The 25,451-nt window shown below is 38.1% G+C and overlaps 1 protein-coding gene and 1 long non-coding RNA gene across 11 annotated transcripts in view; one reads left to right on the forward strand and one right to left on the reverse strand.

Annotated features, from left to right (window-relative positions):
• The window catches only part of LOC143146771 (uncharacterized), a 271,402-nt gene that overhangs the window by 215,444 nt on the left and 30,507 nt on the right, over positions 1-25,451 (forward strand). The gene's annotated exons all lie outside the window — the stretch shown is intronic.
• The window catches only part of P120ctn (adherens junction protein p120), a 75,473-nt gene that overhangs the window by 2,481 nt on the left and 47,541 nt on the right, over positions 1-25,451 (reverse strand). For 2 of the 7 annotated variants that reach the window (XM_076311372.1, XM_076311374.1), the window contains exons 2-13: positions 13,397-13,475; positions 9,922-9,963; positions 9,703-9,832; positions 8,142-8,424; positions 7,926-8,051; positions 7,619-7,678; positions 6,762-7,384; positions 5,649-6,036; positions 3,442-3,752; positions 3,076-3,379; positions 2,780-2,918; positions 2,428-2,551 (exon numbers count right to left, since the gene is read on the reverse strand). In XM_076311372.1, the coding sequence (XP_076167487.1) occupies positions 2,428-2,551; positions 2,780-2,918; positions 3,076-3,379; positions 3,442-3,752; positions 5,649-6,036; positions 6,762-7,384; positions 7,619-7,678; positions 7,926-8,051; positions 8,142-8,424; positions 9,703-9,832; positions 9,922-9,963; positions 13,397-13,428 (2,562 nt within the window). In that variant the 5' untranslated portion in view covers positions 13,429-13,475. Of the gene's footprint in view, positions 1-2,427; positions 2,552-2,779; positions 2,919-3,075; positions 3,380-3,441; positions 3,753-5,648; positions 6,037-6,761; positions 7,385-7,618; positions 7,679-7,925; positions 8,052-8,141; positions 8,425-9,702; positions 9,833-9,921; positions 9,964-12,766; positions 12,858-13,396; positions 13,476-25,451 lie in introns of all 7 variants that reach the window. The other 5 variants (XM_076311373.1, XM_076311378.1, XM_076311375.1 and 2 more) reach the window with 4 other exon arrangements.

Below are 25,451 nucleotides of genomic sequence, written 5' to 3' on the forward strand. Positions count from 1 at the left end.
AAAGAGATGACTTATTCTTTTTTGTTTGTTTGTTTGTGCTTGTAGATTACCCTGCTTATTTAAACTCATACAATTATATATTAATCGGAATCGAACGCGCTATAGATTACGCTCCATTCGTTTGTATAATATTATGCTTACGGTATTTCGTAGACTATGATCACTTAGGTAACGAGTCGAAATTAAGTCCTCTAATTCTCTAGGTTCTTCGTGAAACGATCCTCCGTTGGAATTTTGGCAAACGAGCGAATACACTGTTGCTACTTCTAGGTTAATTGTATTTAATTACTGTCAATTAGGTAGCAAACACCAGCCTTCTTGTGGAAAGTTTGTGCGCTTCTTCGAATCAAATTGTCTACGTACAAATCGATCGAATTTGAAAAAAAAAAAAAATAATAAATAAATAAAAGGAACAGAGTGTGCCACCTATGTCATAAACGCATCGTGACGTTGGATCGTTAGTTTTTTGTTTAATAAATTTCAAACTAACGGACCCAGTGCACCGAGGGAACAAATTTGAAAAATTTCTATTATGGTAATTGTTCGGCTAGATGTGCTCCCTAATCGTAAAAAATGTCAAGTATTTGGTCCTGTAATACCTAGTTCCTTATACAATCATAGAATTATGCGAGACACACTTTAACACTAAGTTAACAATCTGACGCTTTAACTCTTTTTTTTTTGTATATTGTAATTCATAGATAGACTCGTACTCCTTATTAATTAGATGGCGTAAACGATAAAGTGTTCTTCGAACGGATCATCTCCATCGACCAAAAACTATAGTCAACAGAGAAAAATCGGGTTTCGAACGCTGTAGTTATTCCATACGAGTATCGAACGTTAATTAACTGGACTTTCGCAGATACATTATTCCGTACTTGTCGTAACTACAGCAATTTCAATGAATCGTTTCGGTTTGCAACTTTGGAAAATTAAAAAAAAAAAAAAAAGAAAAGAAGAAACCAAATTTTGCTCGCTCGTGTGTGCAATGAGTCTTCGTCGACCCGGTTTTACAACGTAATTTGTTCATCGTGTCTTATTCGTATAAAAATGCGAATCGTGTACCAAAAAATTCGTCGAAACGATGGGTGGGAGAAAAAAAATTTCCAAATGTGATAAACAATCGTGCGGATCGGATAATCGAGAAGATTTACATCGTACGTAAACAATGAAACAATAATTATACATCTTAACAACGGTTATCCTGGCAAATCTATATAAATTGGTACATCTCTAACGCGAAATCTGCAATATTGTTGCATCGTATTGACTCACTGTAACGTGCTCCTTGTACATGACATAAATTCTCTCCGTTACCCGATAACAACGCGTTTCTCTCTCTACTTCTCGTTCACGTTATATAAGTGTAGATTATTGTGTAAAAATTGTTAGACATTTGATAATTCCATGGACTGTTTTATGCGCGCCGCATACGATCTACAGTAATACTGTACTAGCAAATGTTGTTCCATAGCATAAAACACGGTGATAATTGGTACTCGTTAATTGACTTAGTTTATACACTTATAATGTTTGTTAAGTAACTGTTTTCTCTGTATCACAACTATGCTCTTACAACTTCCATTAATTTTTTTTCACTCGTTAAGATGCCTCGTATAATGGTGTTCCAGTTCTGTCTGATTTCGTGCAAGCGGATAAATATTATAAATAAAGTGTCGTGATTATTATAGCGCCATAACGATTACTATGGCCTTACATATCTTCCATACATACATATATACGATATATCTCTCGATATAAGTATTCTCAAAAGCATTTCGTATACGGGAATGCCGGTATCTCTGTCGCGGATATATATAACATAAAAATTAACAAAAAAGAAAATAATAATAATAATAATAATAATAATAAAACAACAAAATCGATCCGTGTACAAGATCTAGAGAAACATCTCTACGTAACTACCGTTCGAATGTTTCTTTTTTTTTCTTCTTCTTTTTACAACGAACGTGAAAAAAGCAAATAAAGAATCTTGTCTATCGTGTACGCGCTGAGCGTATATTAAATCTATTGCAATTGACAATGTGTACCTGCACTCGTACAAGAGGAAGACTCAATTTGAAAAAGGAATCTCGTACTACAACCGAATCGCTATACTTCAAGGCTTGCTTTCGTTAATCGTTAAAACTCTCTTCTGGACATGTTTGCCCCTTTAACGGGCGCTTGTAAATTAAATCATGGTAACTGCGAATTAAACAAACACATAATAATCGAACACAAAGTGTCGTTAAAGGATTGCTCCGAGCAGGACCCGTGTTCTACTTGTGTTTTCTTCTCTCCACAGGTTTCCAAAACTACCTTTATACTTTCGCTTCGTCGTTAGAGACACGGTGCCCGACTCTACTAGCGGAAGCTACGCAAAAAACGTGTTCACCGACAGTACCATTAGTTGTTGTTACTTACAGACTGATATATAGTGGGTCGACCAACGTTATTAGAATTCATATTCGGTCTCTGAATCGTTCGGTCCTCGTATCTGGTGCTTCCTTGACTCGCCATCGGCCGGTTCAAAGTGCTACAATCATAGCTACAATCAACGTTGGGCTAGACAGTTCGAAATTAGACCTGGACTCTGCTCAACTCAAATTACAGAATGAAATATAAATGAATACGTAAATTATAGACGCAAGGGGCAACCGCAGAGTCCAAAAACATAAACGTAATAGAACTGAAAAACTGTCTGTCTAATTCCAAAACGAGAAGAAGAATCGAAAGACAAAGGAAATTGCTCAGTCCTCGGCCGATCAATCTTTACCTATTTGCATTGTTGGGTGAATTAGGCCCTGAGTTCCGTGCTGCCACCGTTTTCGTCACGAAATCCTGCTCCTTCCATCCGTGCTTCTTGTAGACGTCTCTCAGTTCTTGGTGTTGCCACATTGTGAATAAGACTTGTCCTAAAAATTACCAGATTTCAGTCGAGTAGATTGCTCGAACGCGAAGAGAGCGTCTTTAATATCGGTTCAAGGTCACTGAGAGAGCAACCGTTCCCTAATTTTCGAGGGTTACTCGTTTTACAAAAGAACACGGGCTTGTACGAAACGGTATCCTTGCCTGCGAATTTAAGAACACGAGGCGTGTACTTCTGGCGTTGCCTGGTTATGTTCATTAGTCTGTCGACACCGCCTGCGTCCAACAACGACCGCGAGAATTCTGCATTCTTCTTGATGACTTCGTTCAGAGTGGCCAGAACAGCGGCGATCGTGTCGTCGCTCGTCCCCTGATCGTGCTGGTTGTTTCCAGAAGGTAACTTCTGAATGAGATCGCGCATCGCGTACTTGCCTATCAGCTCTTTGTTGCGTTGATCTATCGCCAGATTCCTGAGCGCTGTGGCCACTGCACAAACCACACGATCCACCTGAGAAGAGGAAATGAATTAGACAGTGTTCTATTCATCCAGACAAGCTTAGAATTTCGTACCTCCATTCGCAGCAGTTCCACCAGAATTGGGAGTCCCTTCTCCTTCCTCACGGCTGCACGAATCTCAATGCTAGGCTGCCAGTAGCAAGCTGCCAGGTTCTGAAGTGCCCCGGCAGCTGCCTCCAGCGTTTCTGGATTCGAGCACGTCTGCAGCAGCTTCAAGTAAGATTGGACCACCTCTGGTTGCCAGAGCAGCTCCATGCCTCTCACAGGTTCCGTTCTGGTACTCGTTGTACGAGCTGTGGTTTCCTTCTGCACCGGTTGGCCGTCTTTCTTCTTCTTGCTGCCACCGAAGCAACCCAAATTCTCACCTAGGGCACAAGAATTCGAGACTGTCATTGTTTTGGAAGATGGTTTCGCGTCTGTTTAGAAGATACATCGGTTTGGTTGCCCCTAACACGTGGAGCATCGAATAATTCTTGAAGTTTCAAGTTTGTATGAATTTGTTCGACATGCATGCATAAGGTAAACTGAAGCCACACCGAACAGGAATGTTTGCAGCAGAATGTCTAGAGTAATCCTACCAATGGAAATGTTGGTTGTTTAGTAGAGTCTGTGATACACTTTGGTCTCGTTCAATAGCTGCTGATCATTTCCAAACGCACTACTTCTAACATTAAGGAGGTATCGCTATTTCTGTGTATGAACATCTGAAAATGCAACGCATAACAAACTGCCAGCACAATGTCACACTGTCATAGGCCAACAAAATTAATTAAAAGAGATGCACTATTTTAGTACGATAACAATTCAAGTTGCACTAATGAAATTAACAGCAATGCTTTGCAGAAGCGTGTCTCATGTCTTTCTATACATTTGGATTCTTTGGAACTATTAATGTTTTCCATTTGTTTAAATATGTAATTGTCTAATGTTCTATGGAATTTGTTTGAACTCGTGTAATATAACAAGTGTTTTCTCCCTTTTGGTTCAGATAAAAGTTAAAGCGCAGTCAAAGGAAATATACCAATATTGGTACAATGATTATGACCACGATGAGATGGCGTGTTCCTTGATGATAACAGCTGTACGTGTCTCTAAACTCAAATAAAACATTGATATTTGGATCAGGAAATTATCGACGAATTTTTAGTAGAATCGATGAGTAATCGACAAAAAGCAAAGCATGCACTGACTAATTAGGCTCTTTCAAAATAAGAAAAAAAAAAGAGAAAGAAACTAAATTAGCAATGGAATTACAAGAATGTCTTACCTTGGCATAAACTGTATGCTAAAAAGATTGAAACACATTTTAATCCATGCTAAACTAGGAAGGGTATAACTTCTTTTCATTTAATTTGTTTGTCCCCAAGTTTGACATAACCGTTTTCTTTAAAATAAGAACCAACTTACGAGACACAATCACCAATCTACCGAAACAACAAATCAAGACACAAGTGATACAAGTGAAACAAGTTGAAATCATAGTGGGAGACACTCAAGCCAATTAAGATACCTTGGCAAAGAACAGAAAAATCGGTGTAGCGGGTCTTCGATAATCATCGTGTGCTAAGAAAATCATTGTTCTGCGAATACATTTCCTCATCAAACGGTATGAACAACTTTAGACAGACGTAAAGCATCGCAATGAATGTCGAGTGTTACACGGGTGTGGAATCGTTTCAGTAGACTCTGTGGGTGTACGGAACTATCTACTAGTTCTAACTACTACTTTGCACATCTCACACTCAAGAAAGAATGAATACACATGGTCAATATGCGACTGATTACTGTACAATACTGTTTGGCTGCCAAGCGGATATTAATTACACCTTGAGGTACTTCGTCTTCGTTTGCCTTTCAATTTACTCTATCCCCTGAACCGTACAACTATGACTAAACGTTGAACCTACGACGTTCAGCAAGATTAATAACCAAGTCGGTTTGTTTTCAGAACAAAAAGCTTGCGATAATAATTCAACGGTTGCCATATTTCTCCAACGGCGAGTAACGATCCAATGCTACACCCGTTAGAAGATCGCACGAAGAGGTATCCCTCCAGTTGAGGTTAATGGAATTACGCATTTTCTGTCTTATCTTATCGTCGCCTCGGGGAAAGGTAAACTGCTTATCATCAGCGCGCACACAATTTGGCTGCATGCGTGTCACCACATGCCCACTGAGGAAACCCGTGTGTTTGTCATGGCAGAGGAAGTACACTTGTCTCATTCTCAGAATGCAACAGAGACGAGGCGAACGATCCTCACCTTTGGCCGGTGCAGCCACCCTGTTCTGCACCGTCGATTGGATAGGGTGCTTGTCGTAATTCGGATCCTCGACCTCCTGACACCGGTAGCTCAGATTTCTCAGGATGCAGACGCAATTCTCCACGATCTTGTTGCCGATGTTGGACTTCTCGATGGCCGACCGTACCACGTACAGTAACGCGTCGACGAGTCCCTCGCACTCGCGCAACTTTTTCCTCGCGTACTCCCCGGCGCTGGAAACGTTTCTCAGGACACCTGACGCGTTTCTGAAAACGGTCGACCAGCAGGTCTCCCCGCTGGAGGAGCTTGGGTCCCAGCCACTGTGTGGTATGATTATGTTGTTCACTACCATCGTTACACCGTCGTCAATGATGGACTTTTTCAGATCCTGAAAGCAGTTGTAAGGATGTAGAAAGTGTCGGTGAAGACGAACTACACACTTTACTATAAACAGGTGATATGAGACATAAGCAGAACCGGACACTTTTGGGATTTGACTCATGGGTAATTAACCCCAATGGTAGACGAATTAATTTGTTCGTAATTTACTACTATGACTAGATGTCCTTTAGTTTCTAGGCTATATTGAGCCAAAGTGCACATATTTGTGTGAATATAGCTCTTACAGTTGAGCTGCACTTGTGATACTACTTTGACTAGATATCTTTCACTTTCTAGACAATACTGAACCAGAGTAAACACACTACTATGGATCTGTCCCTCACAGTTAAGCTGCACTTGTAATACGACTTTGACTAGATGTCCTTCACTTTCTAGACAATATTAGACCAGAGTAAACACACTACTATGAATCTATCCCTCACAGTTGAGCTGCACTTGTGATACTGCTTTGACTAGATATCTTTCACTTTCTAGATATTACTGAACCAGAGTAAACACACTACTGGATAACATGGATCTATCCCTCACAGTTGAGCTGCACTCGTGATACTACTTTGACTAGATATCTTTCACTTTCTAGATATTACTGAACCAGAGTAAACACATTACTGTGGATCTATCCCTCACAGTTGAGCCACACTGGTAAATTGCTTAGAGAACTTTAACCACTGTTTCCCAACAAGTGTCTTCGGTTCGGTACCAAACACTCACCTCGCAGGAAGATAGATTCCACAGCACACCGGTGACCAGTTCCTTCACATCCGCGTCGGACGTCCTGCGCAACAAATTGATCAGTGCCGGTACCCCACCGGCGTTTTTGATGGCCCTCTTGTTCTCGTCGTTCTGTCTACCGTAGGACAAGTTTCTCAACGCGCCGCAAGCGTTCCTGTACACGTCGGGGTTATCGTGATCCAGCAGCTGCACCAAAGGCGGTATACCACCCAGGCTCCGTGTCTTCTGTTTATTGGGATCGTCCATGTAACAGAGGTGCTGCAAATACGCAGCCGCGTTCGCCTTGATGATGTTGTTCGGATTGCTTAGGAAGCCAATCACCTCAGACAGGTTTGGGTCCCGCCATCTCATGGACTTCTGATCGTCGTCCAACGGGCTGGCCATACCAGGCACGACCGGGTGCCGGGACTGCAACCGTTGAAGATGAACCTCATCCTCGTACAGCCCTGGCGGAACTCCTGAGGACAGTGGTACCGGATGACCCTCATCGTAGCCAGGTACGTCGGTAGGAACTGCCACTGGACCTACCCCTACACCAGGGCCGTACCCAACAGGTACATAGGGGGACGGAGACACGTAACCGTAGGGCACTTTACTCTCATCTGTGTTCACATTCGAAAGAGTACCGATTATCATCCAAGAAGTGTCCAGTACGGCGTAAAACTTCTACGCCCGTGAAACGCATAATTCACTCGCATTATCCGTGGCGTTTACTGGAATATGGACTTGCGTGAAAGGTGAAGCTCAACGACGACAAAGATGAAGCTCAACGAGACAGATGCAGAGAAAGAGAGAATAAAATAAAATTGTTAAATAAATTATCGATGTGACCCTACCATGAGGATGCTGTGAGGGTTCGCCGGAGTCATCCATATTCCAAGAGTTGCTGATTTGATCTAGAGGGGACACAAAATAACAACGAATGTCAGGCATGGAGATAATTAAAGTGAATTATGCTGTGCCCCGTGCACGACCGGACAAATAGCCTAGGCGCGCTGCAACATGATAGCTGAACGTCTCATTACAGGCATGTCCGAGTCAACCTTGGTGACCCGTGCAAAAATCGAGTCGCCATTTGTAGCTGTTAACATAAGCAATTTCGTGGCAAGGTATACACGGTCATACCGTTCGAGCTGAACGTACCATATTGATCTCCAGGACCACCAGGACTGGGGGTGATACGATAATGATCCTGCAAAGCGGGATTCAGTCCTGGATCGATGTCGTTGTAACCGCTTTCCACGTACGGCGCCGCTTTACGCAGGTATTCTTGAAAAACAGAGGGACACTGACCGTTAGCTATCGATCGTCGTCGAGATTGTCATCGAACGACATGGCAGATGAAAAGATGTCACTTACCATGCGGTGGTGAGGCACGACTATGCTCCGAAGGACTATGGGGGCTATGGGGTGAGTGCGAGCGCGGCATGTAGATCCCATGAGGACCTGGATAACCCGGCTGCGGTGGATAGCCAAGGTACGGCTCGTAATGCTCAAAACCGACCATGTACGAATCCGCTGTGTACCGTGGGTCCGCGTGCTGGTAATCTTGGGACATCAACGGCACTGACATGTAACTCACTGCACCCGGGTCCGGCTCCATGTGTGTCACCTCGCGGACCACCTTGGACACGCTTGTCACCTGGGCAAAGTTACCAAGTGCTGAGCAACAACTTTCCTTCGGTGTGCAAGAACGAGAAATTCTCGATGAACGTGAATTCGAAAGAGTCGATCGACCACGTTCAGGGCCACTTTAAATCAGGATGAAAATCGATTACTCGAAGTTACTTCCCTCGATGAGAATCCGATCGCGAACGATGTCTACTATTATGTTACAAGAGCTTGTCTCTATTTGACATATTGAACGAGGGAAGGGCGTGGCCGAAAGACTTGAGAAGGGGAAGGGCGTGGCCGAAAGACTTTGGAGGTGGAAAAGGCGTGGCCGAAAGACTTGGAGGTGGAAAGGGCGTGGCAAAAAGAGTTGAAGGTGGAAAGGGCGTGACCGAAAGAGTTGGAGATGGAAAGGGCGTGGTCGAAATATTTGAAAGGGGAAAAGGCGTGGCCAAATGACTTTGGAGGTTTTAAGGGCGTGACCGAAAGACTTGAAAGGGGGAAGGGTATGGCCGAAAGACTTGAAAAGGGGAAAACGTAGTCGAAAAACCTGAAAGTGGAACGAGCATGGCTAAAAGATTTTGAAAGTGAAAAAAGCGTGACGGAAAGATTTTGGTGGTGGGAAGGGTGTGGCTTAAAGGCTTTGGAGGTGGAAAGGGCATAGCCAAAAACTTGAGAAGTGGAAGGGTGTGGCCGAAAGACTTGCAAAGGGGAAGGGCGTGGCTGAAAGACTTGCAAAGGGGAAGGGCGTGGCCGAAAGACTTGAGAAGGGAGAGGACGTGGCCGAAAAATTTTGAAGGTGGAAAATGCGCGGTGGAAAGGGCGTGGCGGGAAGTGCGTGGCAGAAAGGACGTGACTGAAAGACTTTGGAGGTGGAACGGGCATGGCCAAAAGACTTGGAGATGGAAAAGGCGTGGCCGAAAGACTTGTAAGAGGAAAGGGCGTGGTCAGAAGATTTAAAAGGGGAAATGGGTGTGGTCGAAAGACTTCGAGGAGGGAAAGGCGTGGCCAAAAAATTTATAAGGACAAAAGGACCTGGCCAAAATACTGATCAGTGCTCAAAAGAAAACACTATATTTCTGATTCCTAGAAATCGAAATTTCGTGTTTGTTAACGTCTTAAATATACTCTCCTGAAACAGCAATTACAACTCGGAAAATACTTTCGTCACGCGTTCGAAATATTGATATTAAACGAATTTTACAAATATCGATATTTTTCGCCCCAGAAGGTGAACGTTCCCCCGTAATAAATTCTTGTTTCCCTCAGAGAGGTTAACATTTCGAACGAAATTGAAAACGAATCTCACTTGTTGAGTAGTTTGCTGCTTATGAGTCCGGATGAGTAACGGATCCTCCTGAACAGACAAATGAGACGAATGCAACGAGTGGGTGTCCGCCTGGCCGTTACTTCCGTGGTAATCTGCATCACTCTGTCCGCTGCAAAACGTCCGCAATAATGATCAATTAGAGCTGCGCTCCTTCGCGAACAATCAACGATTTGTTCACCGATTGGTTCGATTGCTTACGTGTATTGCGGCATGTCGGGACCTTTTTCCTGGAGGACGCGTCTGGAAAAACAGAAACAAACCAATCACGTTCCGCGCTGATGGGACAATCTGATCTCTCGATATGGGAGTCCCACGAATAAGAAAGAAGTAGAAGTAGTAGAAGAAGAAGAAGAAGAAGAAGATGAACAAAAAAAATACCAATCTCTGGTACACCTAGTAAAATAAGATTCTGTTACGGAACGATGGCAGGGATGATCGGTGAGCCCTAAAAATAAAATCAGAATGGCAAGCAAACAAATGATCCGTGCACTTCGAACCGCGTGTCTCGAGGTCTCGTCATGGATGAAGAAAAGGTAGAAAAAAAATTAAATTAAGAGACACACAAATGATCGTTTGAAACGTCGGGACCACTGGCCGTGGAACAAAGCCAAGTGTCCAGAAATACGTCTAATTACGCTAAACTACCGTTGTCCTTGTCACGCGCACACACACAGGACTTGCACACCATTTCCAGCATGCTGAACGAACACACACACGCACACGTTAGTGCTGCTGAAGTTATTCATTCTGATAGTCACGTGTACGATCTGTCCGTGTTCCGACTAACGAAAACCGAGCGATAACGATCGATGGATGATCACCGCGATCGTCTCCTCGAGATCCACTCGATGAACACCGAGAGAGGATGTCTCAGTTTTAGCAGTGAAAGGTCTCCAACTCGTGGATGGGTTAGGTCTGGGTTAGGTCTGAGTTAGGTGTGGGTTAGGTCTGGGTTAGGTCTGAGTTAGGTGTGGGTTAGGTCTGGGTTAGGTCCGAACAGACGAACAAAGTTTGTTTACGATCGTTTATTTTTATATTCGTCCGTTGAATTCGTACAATTGGAAATTTTTCTTCAAGGGATATTTCGGTTTGGAATTTTGAAAAAAAAATTGATTTTTTTTTTATTGCATTTTTTGGAAGTTTCTGTCCTCGAGAATGTCCGTGACGAAGGATTTTCTCGAGTTTGTGAAATTAAGGGAATTACGAGCGTTCAAAGGGAGTGGTTTAACACTCGGGGGCGTGCGTAAAGAAAACTTTGAACGCGAGTTTCTCGAATCTGCATTTTTCTGAGTGGCCGACAGTACATCTCGGGTTCTAATCGATCGATTCGCTTCAAATTTGGTGAGAACCTTCGAGAGGTGTTTCTTCATCGCGTGAATTGTGAATTTCAAAATTTGATGCTTTTTTTCTATTTTTTATAGCACGCTAAAGGCAAAAAAGACACGAGAAAATTGACATTCGAAATTTAAGTGCCTCTGTTTTTTTAATTTTTGTGTTTTTTTTTTTTTATTATAGTTTATAAAATAGACACATTTATGCTAATCGAAATGCAACTTGGTTTTTTTATTTCGCGTTGGTGGAACAAAGGAATCGTGTCGACCAATCGAACCAATTTTTCAAAACACACTTTACCTAAGATTAGACAACTCTTGGAATTTTTATTATTTTCATTTGTAAAAAATCGTGAATCTAGTGCAAACATGGATACACACGTGTGCGAAAATTACGTGTCGAAAGGTTTGATGGTTTCTTCGGGAAAAAATCAGAAAGTCGACGTTTTTCTACCTGATTATCGAAATATCCCTCTCATCGAACTCGTGAAAAATTGTTTATCTTTTATTCGTCATTCGAAACTTGAATCCAGATAAAAATTTTAACGAAACACAAAATCGTCATCTTACAATCCCAAATTGTAATTTGATTAATAATTTAGTATAAGTATTTATTAATTTATTGTGATTATTTGACACATTGATACGACACTCATAATAATATATTCCATGAATAATAATTTATTTATAAGCTATCTGAACTATTTTATAGATAATTAATAACTATTATTGAGATTTCCTAAGTGAAATAAAAATCTCAGTATAGTTACCTTCTAATAGCAACGTCTAAGTAATAAATCAATTTATCAGATCAATGAACTCTAATTAATCAATACGAAATCAATGTTTAATAAATTACTTTACATATACATAAATATAAATAATTTATTTATATAATATTAATTAATAAATACTTGTACTCGATAAATTATTCATGTACATAGACATATTCGTATAATATTAATTAGTAAATATTTACATTAAACAAATTATTTGTATATACAAAAATGTATACACACTTAACTATTTTGAATTAAAATTCATAAATTAATCAGTAATTTTTATCGAACCAATAACTCGCGAAAGATTGTTTATCTTTTATTCAAAATTTGTATTCAAATACAAATTTCATTAAAATTTTATATTAAAATACAAATTTCGTTAAAATTTTATATTAAAATACAAATTTCATTAAAATTTTATATTAAAATACAAATTTCGTTAAAATTTTATATTAAAATACAAATTTCGTTAAAATTTTATATTAAAATACAAATTTCATTAAAACGTTCATTCAAACACAAATTTCGTTAAAATTTTCATTCAAACACAAATTTCGTTAAAATTTTCATTCAAACACAAATTTTGTTAAAATTTTCATTCGAATACAAATTTCGTTAAAATTCTCATTCAAATAGAAATCTGATAATAAAAAAAATGCGACCGTACGATCGAAAATGTTAGTCTCCGACAAATAAATAACACCCGAGGAATTATTTATCCGTACTTGTCGTTCGAAATGTTTATCTGGACAAGAATCGTGGCAATCTCCGATCTCTCTCGACATTCATCCTAATCGCGGATCTCTCGGGGACACGTTCGACGTATACTCGCTGAAGAAGCTGCTGAATGATGGAACGCGCAGAAGGAGGACTGATGGATCGATGAATGACTGTGAATTTAATTGTACACTCGCATTCAGAATGACTAACCTCGTGATTAGGTCATGTTAGTCACCTCTGCGTGATCTCGGTGCGCGTAATGCTGTGCTCCTGTCTCCGCTCGAGCCGACGATTCACCAGCCTGACATTAACAATTAACAATGTACCACCGATTATTAAAACTACCCGATCTGACCCCAATTTGCAACCGTAGTCGAATTCAAGAGAAATGTTGTAACTGTCTTTTTCGTGATTGAACGGACCGAACTAGCAACGAACGAACGTAAATACTGTAAACAAATACGTTAATAAATACTATAAATATATGTACACACACATATATATATGTATATAATTTTTTTCATCGCTAACGTTACGTTTAAATTTTCGATTATTCCATGTCGTGCATTCTTACGACTAATCCTTCTTTCCTTTCTTTTCTTTTTTTTTCTTTGCACTCTAAAGCGTTCATCTCGCGAAGAAATAAATAAATAGTAAAGTTTCTTTATTTACGAGTTTCCCGATGCGACAAGGTTTGAGGATTTTGTTCTTCCAGGGGATAGGGTAGCGGTGATTCGATTACGTAAATTGATTCGCGAGATCGTTCCTCGTACATGGAAGAGAGCGCGGGATTAGTCGGTTACGAGTCTCTCGAGAGTTCGTGGAGAGAAAGACACTTACAGACAGGAGTCAACCAGCTGATTATTTGACATACCAGCTGATTTTTCGTCTCTTGCCGCTCAGCAGTCGATGACGTCTCCTGAAAGCACACGAGAGAAAAAAGAAAGAACGATTAGATGAGAAACGTGAGAAATAAACTTACAATAATTAAACTTTAGAAAAGTGTGTTCTATCAGGTTGTTCAAAAGTGGAATAAAAGTGACTTTTTGACAATTTTTACCAACGTGGAACCTCGTTAAAAGTTTTCCTCATTTTTCATGTATATATACTAGCTTGTACGATAAGTTTTGTCGTTTTTCCATTGTGAGAAAAAAATAGTGACACTTTGATTTTGAACAATTTTAGATATACGAATTAATGGATTGATCTGCGTGAAATTTTACACATGTTTATCGAACAGTTGTGCCATCTTTGGAAAAATAAAACGATTAATTTAATAGGTATATTTCTTATCGTACGACTAAACTTATTGAGCAACCTATTACTTCCAGAGGTAGCAAGTTTCACGAAGATTGGTCCCGAGGGACCTTTGATTATAACAGAGCTTTGCAAGATCACCCGATGGGTTTACAGTCTACCCAGAGAATTGGAGAGTTCAGGAATTAGCCACTGAGTAATCTTGGAGTGGAAACTGAGCTAAAACTATTAGGTTTCCGAAGGATGAGTGTAATCACCGACGACTTAGTGAAAGAGGATGTTTATACGGGGGTTGTACGACACGATTGGGAGGAGCTCTTATCTACAAAAGCATTAATGCGTTTGAGGTTCAGTTTTGAGTTCATCTGAGTTGAAAATATTCAAGAAACGTCGAGCATTGAAAATCTCTGAAATGAAAATTATTTTGTATTGAAATATAAAAGAGAGATATTTGTAAATAATTTTTCCAGCTCAAAATTGATATTTATATTAAACTACAAGTTTATTAAATTTTGTTAGCTTTTATCTACGAAAGTATTAATTATTTTGAGATTCAATTTATCTGCATTAAAAGTATTCGAGAAACGTTGAGCATTGAAAATCTCTGAAATGAAAATTATTTTGTATTGAAATATAAAAGAGAGATATTTGTAAATCATTTTTCCAGCCCAAAAATTGATACAGATATTAAACTACAAGTTTATTAAATTTTGTTAGCTTTTATCTACGAAAGTATTAATTCTTTTGAGATTCAATTCACCTGCATTGAAAGTATTCAAAAAATGTTGAGCATTACAAATTTCTGAAATGAAAATTATTTTGTATCGAAATATAAAAGAGAGATATTTGTAAATCATTTTTCCAGCCCAAAAATTGATACAGATATTAAACTACAAGTTTATTAAATTTTGTTAGCTTTTATCTACGAAAGTATTAATTCTTTTGAGATTCAATTTACCTGCATTGAAAGTATTCAAAAAACGTTGAGCATTGAAAATCTCTGAAATGAAAATTATTTTGTATTGAAATATAAAAGAGAGATATTTGTAAATCATTTTCCCAGCTCAAAAATTGATACAGATATTAAACTACAAGTTTATTAAATTTTGTTAGCTTTTATCTACGAAAGTATTAATTCTTTTGAGATTCAATTCACCTGCATTGAAAGTATTCAAAAAATGTTGAGCATTGCAAAACTCTGTAATGAAAATTATTTTGTACAAAGTGACCACTGAAAGACTGAATGATACAAAACAGAAATAACTTTTACAAACACGTTTTTCAATTTTGTAATCTTTCTTTTGGAAATACAATTGATAGATTTTTCTAGTATTATGTGTGAAAAACATCCCTCAAAAGACCACCAAATAGAAAAGATTAAAAATAAACAAGGTATGATTTTTTCAAAACTTTTAGTCTTTCAGTAACCAACCTGTATTAAAATATAAGACAAAAACATTTCAAAATAATTTTTTAACTTTACTAAATTGGTGAGGTACCCCAAGTTTGGGCACTTATTTTAAGAGAATTACTATAACAAACTGAAAAATGTGTTTCTGTCAAATGTTTATATATTAGCTAGAAATGCATACATTAAACTACAAGTTTATTAAATTACATTAAAAAATTTTACTCTGAAAGGAAGTTGTGGCCAATCACATGAACTGGCTGGAAAAGTACCTAATTGACAAATTATGCCAACTCAAAAAACAAGAAAGTTTTAGAATCTGAGTTGGCGTCATTATCGTTAAACATCCGGATTTTTTTTTTTTTTTCTTAAAAAACTTGTCGAGTTACGGTCTCGAAAATGACAAAGCAATAGGTGAAAATTCACTGGGAAAAAATGGAGAAATAAAAATTAAAAAAAAAAATCTGTTCGTTTAACGATAGCTACACTAATGCGCATTGTAAAACATCCCTGTTCTTTTATTTCGGATAATTTGGCAATTAGATTCCCCTTCCGGTAGACGACATCTTTTTTCAAGCGTGCCGCGTAATTGGTCATAACTTTTTCGCAGATTAAAATTTTTTAATTAAATTTCGTAGGTGTGCAGTTTAATATATGCACTTTTAGGAAATGCATAAAGGCTCGATCATATTGCACATTTGTCTTCGAGAACCATTTTTAAAGTCTACTTTATTTTTCAACTCTTTCAAGAGATATTTTAGTGGCAACTATTATTATTTATAAATGTTTAGAAAGAGATACAATACTTCAATTTTATGCTACCATATTTCCATTGGTATTTGATATACGTTAAGCGATAAAAAAAAAAATTTGTCAACTTTGGCATTTGTATCGTTTACTACAAAAACCATTTTTGACATATCGGTGAGGCAATCTATTATTATTTATAACTATTTACAAAGAAATACAGTATATAAATTTTATACTAACGTATTTCCATTGGCAAGAGAATATGTTGAAAATAAGGAGCAAAATTGTTCAACTTTGGCACATAAAATACTTTAAGAAGAAAAATCAAAATTTGTCAACTTTGGCACATAAAATATATTAAGAAAAAAAAAGAAACTTTTCAACTTTGGCACACGATATATTAAGAAAAAAAATTTTAATTATTCAACTTTGGCACATAGAATATTTTAAGAAGAAAAACCAAACTTCTCAACTTTGTTATATAGAATATATTAAGACAAAAAAGAACAACTTGTCAACATTGACATATAATATATCAAGAAGAAAAATCAAAATTTGTCAACTTTGGCACATAAAATATTTTAAGAAAAATCAAAATTTGTCAACTTTGGCACATAAAATATTTTAAGAAAAATCAAAATTTGTCAACTTTGGCACATAAAATATATTAAGAAAAAAAAGAAACTTTTCAACTTTGACACACAATATATTAAGAAAAAACATTTTAATTATTCAACTTTAGCACATAGAATATATTAAAAAGAAAATTTAAAATTATTCAACTTCAGCACATAGAATATATTAAAAAGAAAAATTAAAATTATTCAACTTCAGCACATAGAATATATTAAGATAACCCAAAAATTGTCAACTTTGTCACTCACACAGTTATCTCTAAACACTCCTCGAATATTTTCACCAACGAGAAGAATAGACGTACGCGAGGTATTTTAAACACCGACCGCGAAACTTCGTTAACCGTTAATTTTCGTTTCGAGACGCGCGAAGCCGATGTGCTATGATTAACGTTCTTCTTCTTCCGCTTTACCCCCCACCCCATATCCCGCGCCAAAGGTGTTAATTAATTTTATCAGTTGCGCGTAGCCCGCGCAGTTAACGCGAGCGGAGCGTATGTCGCAGGTATCGCGCGTAATCACGGCAGTAAAATATAAAACGAGCAGAAGAGTTTAATTAATTTGTCGCCCCGGTGCTCTTTTATCGTGCGTTTCGATTACCTCTCGCGCGTGCGCGTGCGCGCTAGCGCGCACACGCACACTAAAACGGAAGTTCTTCGACAAATTCGCTTAACGCGACCACAAGCTCGGAATTTTTCCAACGACGTGCAAAATTTGTTTTTACTTTTTCTCGCGACTATACTTTTTATCCTTACGACGCTATAACTTTTTAACTTAGAGACGTTTTAAGAAAATTACACGCTACCCCCACCCCCACCCCCTCGAAAACGCGCCAAACTCTGATAAGTGAGTCCGAATGAAGGATAAACTAATTACGATACTCGTGTCGTAATTATTATACTTTGAAACGTTTGGGGAAATGTTCGGTGCTTTTTTTTTTTTTTTATTGCATTTTCTAAAGCGTGTAGATTTGAACGTGGTAATACCAACGGATTGGGCAACCGCGGGGAGACTACGCGTGGGTCAAAATTGACCCGTAACTTTGTCCTCGCGCAAATGTTTCAAAGGAATTGAAATTTATCGTACTATTGTTTTATTGCATTTTTCCTCGTTTCTTAAAGAAGCTGTATCGGAAGTATAATTGAGAAAAATACGTCTGGGTCCGAGAAGACCCACGCGCGGGTTAAAACTAATCCCAAACTTGTCTTCGCGCATATATTTTAAAGAAATTGAAATTTATCGTACTTTTCTTCGTTAAAAAAAAAAACTGTAGTTGCGGTATAATTGAGAAGAATCCATCTGGGTCTAAAAAGACCCACGCGTTGCATGGCGAAAATGAAGATGACGCAATTTAAATTGTATTTGAAAATTTGTGAAATTGACGTTTACGTAGGCCTTTGTTTTCCGCTGATTTTTGTGAATTAATAAAAAAGTTTTTCTAGTTCCAGCTTTCTATAGCATTCATTCTCGGCTGATTGCCATTTTAAAATTTGAGACAAATTCCTGGAGATCGTAATTAGTTTAAATTACCAAACAATCGAACATTCGAAATTCACAGTTCTTAGTTGTGCAATCAAAAAGTAGAAAACTACGAATGAAAATTTTCAATCATGTTCTATCATCGTGCGTTGTTATCGTGTAGTTAATTTTTGTAAATGTTTCGATTGTTTATATGTAGGTGACAAAGACGAACCAAAAATTGCACTTTTCCGTGAATCACTGGCTATGAATATCGTTGCTACCAGAATATTGTAGTCAGAAGAAATACTCGAGATAAAAACATCAGATGCACCTGTATACACTACGTTACAAAAATAAAGTGCATTTCCTGGCCAGGCCACAGGCAAGAAATGTAAAAAAGACAACATACTGCTCAAGCTATCTCGAACAACCTAAATCCTGTACACTTTGTTACAAAACAGTACATTTCAAGTAATTTCTTTGCAAGAGTACCTTTCTAAATAATTGCTTAAATTATGCGTAATAAAATTAGTGAAATTTTAATTGTCACTGGAAATAACATCAGTGGTAAGAAAAAAAATTGATTTTCACTTCAACAAATGATAAGTAACGTAATATTTATTTTAGTATTTTACCAAAAATTAATTTGTACTATTGTAATTGAAATAAACCGGTGGTTGAAATTTCAAATATTTCCATCGAGTTTTCTTTTTTTTTTTTATTTTCTTTTTCTCTTTTATTTTACTTTACAAAAAACCACCTATTTTTTCAGGCGGAAACGTAGAAACCCCCTTTAAAAGCAGGTCGACTCGTTGAACAAATTATGGTAAAATCGTCAATGGTCGGTGTTTGTTCGTTGTTTTAAGTCTTCGGAGCGAGCAAACATTGTGTAGAAGGTCCCTTTACTTTTTATCTTTCCCACGTCAACTATCTGGTACAAAACAGGAAAGTGTAACAGAACCCCGAAAGGGTTAACACCGAAGCGACTGAACAGTAAACGACAAATGAGTCATTGAACGTGTATACGGTTTCGGTTCTGGCTCCACCATACGGTGGAATAAAAGTCAGGATTACGTTAGAAGAGGTGAGGATCACCTAATCTGGAGAAAAGATGAATAAAATAAATCTTTACTCGAATAAAATTAATATATAACAGTTTATTCGATTGTACAATTTAATTTGTATTTGTTACTTTCTTTTGTTTAGTAATAAAGATGAACGAAACTTTATTCGAATAAAAAAGAAGCAATAAAATTAACGTAGAGCAGTTTATTCGATTGTATTATACAATTTAATTTGTATTTATTACTTTATTTTGTTTAATAATAAATGTAGACTTTATTCGAATAAAAAATAAGGAATAAAACCAACGTATAACATTTGATTCGATTGTATAATTAAATTTCTATTTGTTCGTCTCTTTTTTATATCGATATAATTAAAGTTGGAAATTTTTCTTCAATTTTCAATTTTCGTCTGGAATTTTTTGAAAAAAAAATTTTGCTCGTATCCGATCCAAAGCCTATTAAAATTCCAAAAAGGTATAAGCTCGACGTACGAATCCAAGAATCGATACAAATAGGTACGTTGCACAGTGCAATTAGAAGAGAATCAGCAAATATTAACATCCCTGTTCATTATCCGAGAGAAACATTTGAGTTTACGTTTTTCAAGTCTCGTGGAAAGGTTCGAGATCATTTGCAATTATCAGCGATTTAACGCAACGTTGAGGGACGATCGCGCGGAACGAACAAACTCGTTCGTGAAACGAGTACGCTTCTTTTTCGAGTAATTATCGCGTTATCGTTGATTAGGAAGGACTTGTGTGTACCGCCGTTAACATCGATCTCTTCCCACCGTTGGGTAGAATCCAGGTCGAAAGCGAAACAAGAGAACCAGGACTTAAACAAATACTCCGGCTGTTATCGTTTCCGTTTTTCCATCTTGCTCGTCTCTTCGAGTGGAACTTTGCGCTCCCTCTTTTCCTGCTATCTCTTCCAACGACCTCCCTGAATTCACCAGAGCGCCGACTCTTACAGCTTCCTTAATAATTCCAGCCGAAAGGTCGGCGGAAGATCGTCTAGCTCTTCTCCGGCTTTAATTCCGCGCTCGACGGAATGAATTGACCGCTCAAGGCCACGGAGAATTACCCCCACCACGCGCCGTCTGGCGCCCCCCACTCCCGAGTCTCGGTTCTGCGCCGTAAACGCGCTCTCTGCCTCGCCGACCAGCCAGAGTGGAAATTTTCCAATTGGTGCTTAATAATTTATCGCCTTGAACGCTCTACGAGCTTGTACAGCACGCGATAATTGCGATTTACAATGCTCGTGCAATCAAATTTTCATACTAGACTTTCTGAGAAAATTATAAATCATTCTTAACTCGATAGACAAAATTGTAAGTCATTCCTGGTTCGCTGGAGAAAATTATAAATAGTTTCTAACCTGCTAGAAAGAATTGTAAATTATTTCTAGCTGATGAAAATTATAAATCGTTCTTAGCTCGTTAGAAAAAATTGTAAGTCATTCCTGGTTCCCTGGGAAAAATTATAAATCATTCTTAGCTCGTTAGAAAATATTCTAAGTCATTCATGACTTGTTAGAAAAAATTGTAAATAGTTTCTAATCTGCTAGAAAGAAATGTAAATTATTCCTAGCTGAAGAATATTATAAATCATTCTTAGCTCGTTAGAAAAAATTCTAAGTCATTCATAACACGTTGGAAAAAATTAATCATACCTAGTTCACTGGAAAACGAGGTAACCTTATTGATAGCTGCGTTCGAGGATAATGCTATTCTAAATATTCAAGATAAAAAAAAATATTAGATATATACACTTCTTAGATCCTGTGAACAATTTTTGAAAGATTTGTTACTTTTCCTCACATATGGTAAACACGATTATTATAAAATAAATTGTGAAATTAATTCAACACCGAGACTTTTCTACAATGGATTAATTCAGCAGTGATTAGTGCTACACAGAGGGAACTATTTGAAACTGAGAGACAATTCGAGCAAGGTTCTACGTTGGTTTCATAAATATATATATATATATATATATATAAATATATATATAATAGTATCATTTAAGTCCCGAGATTCCACTCTGCAGTGCTAAGTATCGTTTGAAACGATTTTGACCCCGATTAGGAAGATATTTAGGTTAGAATGGTTAGGATGGTTTTGCAAATATTACGAAACTCAATTTTCCAATTTTCCAGTCGGTAAGAATTTTTCAACTTCCAATTTCGAAGGGTGTGGAACACTTTGTCAGGAACATACGTGTTGCGTGAAAATACAATGGCGGATAAAAATACGCGGGAGGGGTGGAAGACGACGATTGCATTATTGACAATGAGCTTTCCACGCGATCAGAGGGCAAGATACGTGGGAGGGAGGGAGGAAGGGGCGGATCGCGTTCCAGAGCACACGTTTAACATTCCTGCTTTGAACGCACAATTTTGCAGCGGGTAAAGCGAAGAGGAAAAGAGAACGAGGGAACAGAGGGTCGAGCACAATGCTTCGCATGCGTGGATTTATGTGCGTCTTCTGCAACGCGCGCGTACGCCCTCTACAAGACATCCCGAGAATGTAGAGGAGGTTAGGTTAGCGTATTCCGAAAAATGACATGGAAAGATTTTTTACAATTTGAAATTCTAGAAAAACGACTTGACAAAATTATTTACAATTTGACATTCTAGAAAAACGACTCGAAAAAATTATTTACAATTTGAAATTCTATAATAGAAAAACGAGTGGAAAATATTATTTACAAAATTATTTACAATTTGAAATTCTAGAAAAATAACTCGAAAAAATTATTTACAATTTGAAATTGTAGCAAAATGACTGGAAAAAATGATTTAAAATTTAAAATTCTGAAAAAACGAGTCGAAAAAATTATTCACAATTTCAAGTTTTAGAGAAAGGATTCAGAAAAATATTTTACAGTTAAAAATTCTCCCTTCCATTATCTTCTCATCTTTACTCTCCATATAGTTCTCTATATCATTTTTACTCCTCTTCTCCATTTTTGAAACTATTTCTCGAACAATTTTCTCTCTTAAACTTTCTCCCCTCCAAAGTGTCTCCTCGTCTTTATTTTTCAGATCATACTCCTTACATTATATTCCTATCGCGAACGACCAATTATTATTCTCAATTTATTTCTCTTTCATCGCTTCTACTTAACTCATCTCCTTCTTCAAACTTTCCTCCAACAATTTTCCCTACTTACAAATTCTCCCCTCCATTATCTTCCCATCTTTGCTTTCCATATCGTTCTCATATCACCAATACTTAACTCTTCTCCATTTTCGAAACTTTTCTCGAACAATTCCCTCTATTTACAAATTCTCCACAGTGTCTTCCCCCCGTGCACACCGCTTCTCGCATCGTTCCTCTTACATTATCCTCCAATCGTCACAGAACACCAAGCTCGAAACTTTAAATCCCCCAGTTCGAACGTAACTCTCCCCCGACCAATTCGATCGCAATTATCGGGCTCGAGTTCCCGCTCGCTCGTTCCGCTTCGCGGTTACTTTCTCGCTCCGGAGGTCTCTGGTTGCGTTCGTGGAATCTAACTGGAAATTGTCAAAACACGAGCGTAACCGGGGAAATTTCCAAGCGTACGATTTGGCAACGTACGAGCTGCTCTCTACGTGGGGAGTTTCGGTAGCTTTCGAGGGCGCAACGAAAGCGGAAGCAATTCTCACAGGGCCGGGGAAATCCCCAGAAACCACCGGGGGAGTAGTTGATATTCCAGGAGTGTTCCTGGATGTTCCAGGAGCGTTCCTGGATGTTCTACGGGTAGGTTGAACGCCGCGTAAAACCGCGGTGAAAATTTCGGAAAACGCGCGGGGAACCGTGAGGTTGGGTAAAGTTCACGAGCCGGTTTGGGGTTAGTAACTGTGACCAAACTTCGGGGAAACCAAGTGGGGGGCAAAACCGTTCGTGAAAATTCCCTAAACTCACCAGACTGGGAACTCGAGTGGCGACCGAGCCCGATCGCGAAAAGAGCCACGAAACTTCTCAACGGGGAGCAACAACTGACTCGGTGGAAAGGGCGTACGGGGTGTCTCGGGCGAAACGGGTCAATGGTGTACGGTGTACGCGTCTCGTCGAGCGTTTAAGCCTTTGGGGACGCGTGGCGGTGGATGGTCGCCCGAGCGTTTCTACCGTTTCGGACGCGCGGCGGGGTATAGTCGCCAGGTGCTTCGCCAGGAGGCTTGCAGAGGCTTGTATGCGGAGATGGTTGGTTTTTTATTATTGAATTGTTCGGAAAGTCATTTGGTTACATTTTTTACGTGGATAAAATAATGTGAAATGATGTGAAATTATGTGAAATAATGTAAAATAATGTAAAATAATGTAAAATAATGTGAAATAATGTGAAATAATGTGAAATAATGTGAAATAATGTGAAATAATGTGAAATAATGTGAAATAATGTGAAATAATGTGAAATAATGTGAAATAATGTGAAATAATGTGAAATAATGTGAAATAATGTAAAATAATGTAAAATAATGTAAAATAATTAATAGAACAGGATTTGATTTTTGAGTAGTTCGATAAAAATTATAATTTGAATTATAGAAAGAAATCAGGTAATCATTTTGGTGAATATTTGAATAAGTTTCTTTTTTTTTTTTTTTTTTATTATTTATTTAATGTCGCATCGGTTTGTAGCTAACCACCAGCGATCATATTATGATTAATATTAGGTTGTTCGGAAAGGAAAATCATTTCGTTTTCCAAAATGGAGAATATATAATTTGATAAAATGTTTATACACTTTAAAAAAATTGTGTTTCACTTTCACCAAGAAAGACGAAAAAACTTTCCGAACAAAGCAATATTATTAGGTTGTGAAATAAGTTTTGTCGTTTTTGTTTTCTTTCTTTTTTTTTTTTTTTTTTCATTGTAGAAAATAAGAATGGTATTTATAGTCTAGGTATATATAGTCCAGGTATATATAGTCCAGGTAAGTGAAACACGTGGCTTTAGAAAAATTTTAATTTCCTTTATGAACGATACGAAAGTTCAACAATTGGGACTACCGATTATCAATAAACGAGGGATACAAGAAATTCGGTTTTCTGTATCGACGAAATGAAAATTTTGAAAATCACCACTACAGATTATCAATAAACGAGGGATACAGAAGCTTCTGTTTTCTGTATCGACGAAATAAAATTTAAAAACTCATCATTACCAATTATCAATAAACGAGGGATACAGAAGCTTCTGTTTTCTGTATCGACGAAATAAAATTTAAAAACTCATCATTACCAATTATCAATAAACGAGGGATACAAGAAGCTTCAGTGTTCTTTCTCGACGAAATAAAAATTCGAAAATCAGCACTACCGATTATCAATAAACGAGGGACGGTGACTTTTTCAAAGAACACCTGATCGATCGAAATTTTCATATTCTCGTAAACGCAACACGATTCGAGGCGAGACAAAGGAGCGACGATAATGACACCCTATCGCGAATCCGAGCAACGAATTTGATCGATAACCGAGGCATTACCGTACATTTGCGCGGTCTGCTCGTTTTCGAGAAATGGAAGCACGAGTCGAGCAACGCGCGCTGTTCCGTCACGGTGAATGTTTCGTTGCGTATTTAGGGGATGTTTGGTACGAGAACCGTTCGTTAAACGACTTTTATTTCGGAATTGAACGCCTCTGGAGATACCCGAGCGAGACTGGAATTGTTTCGACTCGTTGTACCATCGCGGCGGCCGAAAATGTAGGCCAACGTCGCTCGAAGCTTTTGTCCCGTAATAGTGTCTAGCATATTAAATTTTTTACACGTCAGAACGGATCCGTGGACATCCCTTTTTGAAATGAACCGGGACGAACGTCCCAGCGGCGACATCTCCACCGTGCTGGCCTACAATCGGTACGCTGATTCCTCTTCTCCCTACGAAAATCCCGCGTTTTTAAACCGTTCCAGCTCCTCGCCTCAGGTGACACGAGTCGCTGACACGTCGAAAAGATGATTGTCGCGATGATTAACCGTTGTACGTGTCCCGAAAGTAATTTCTCGCGTTATCGTGGCCGATGTAAAAACGAGAAACCTCGAAAATCGACGAAATATTCCCGGTCGTGTTGGTCCGGGAATGAAACGGAATAAAAAAGCGTACAGCGAGTCAAACACGTGCAAATTCGACGCTGGATTTAAAAAAAAAAAAAAAATATTTTCGGTCGGGATTTCTTCTGGGGAGAGAAAGAAAACATGCAAACATTTACCGACCGATTTTTTTATTTCCTCGATTTATTGGTGTTTCGGTTTAGTACTCGTTTAGAGTGAATTTCTTTCAAGTTGTACAAATATCATTCGGTTAGATTCAGATTTTATATATGTATAA

This window comes from Ptiloglossa arizonensis, chromosome 5 (assembly GCF_051014685.1).
Source record: "Ptiloglossa arizonensis isolate GNS036 chromosome 5, iyPtiAriz1_principal, whole genome shotgun sequence".
In the NCBI taxonomy this organism is placed as follows: domain Eukaryota; kingdom Metazoa; phylum Arthropoda; class Insecta; order Hymenoptera; family Colletidae; genus Ptiloglossa; species Ptiloglossa arizonensis.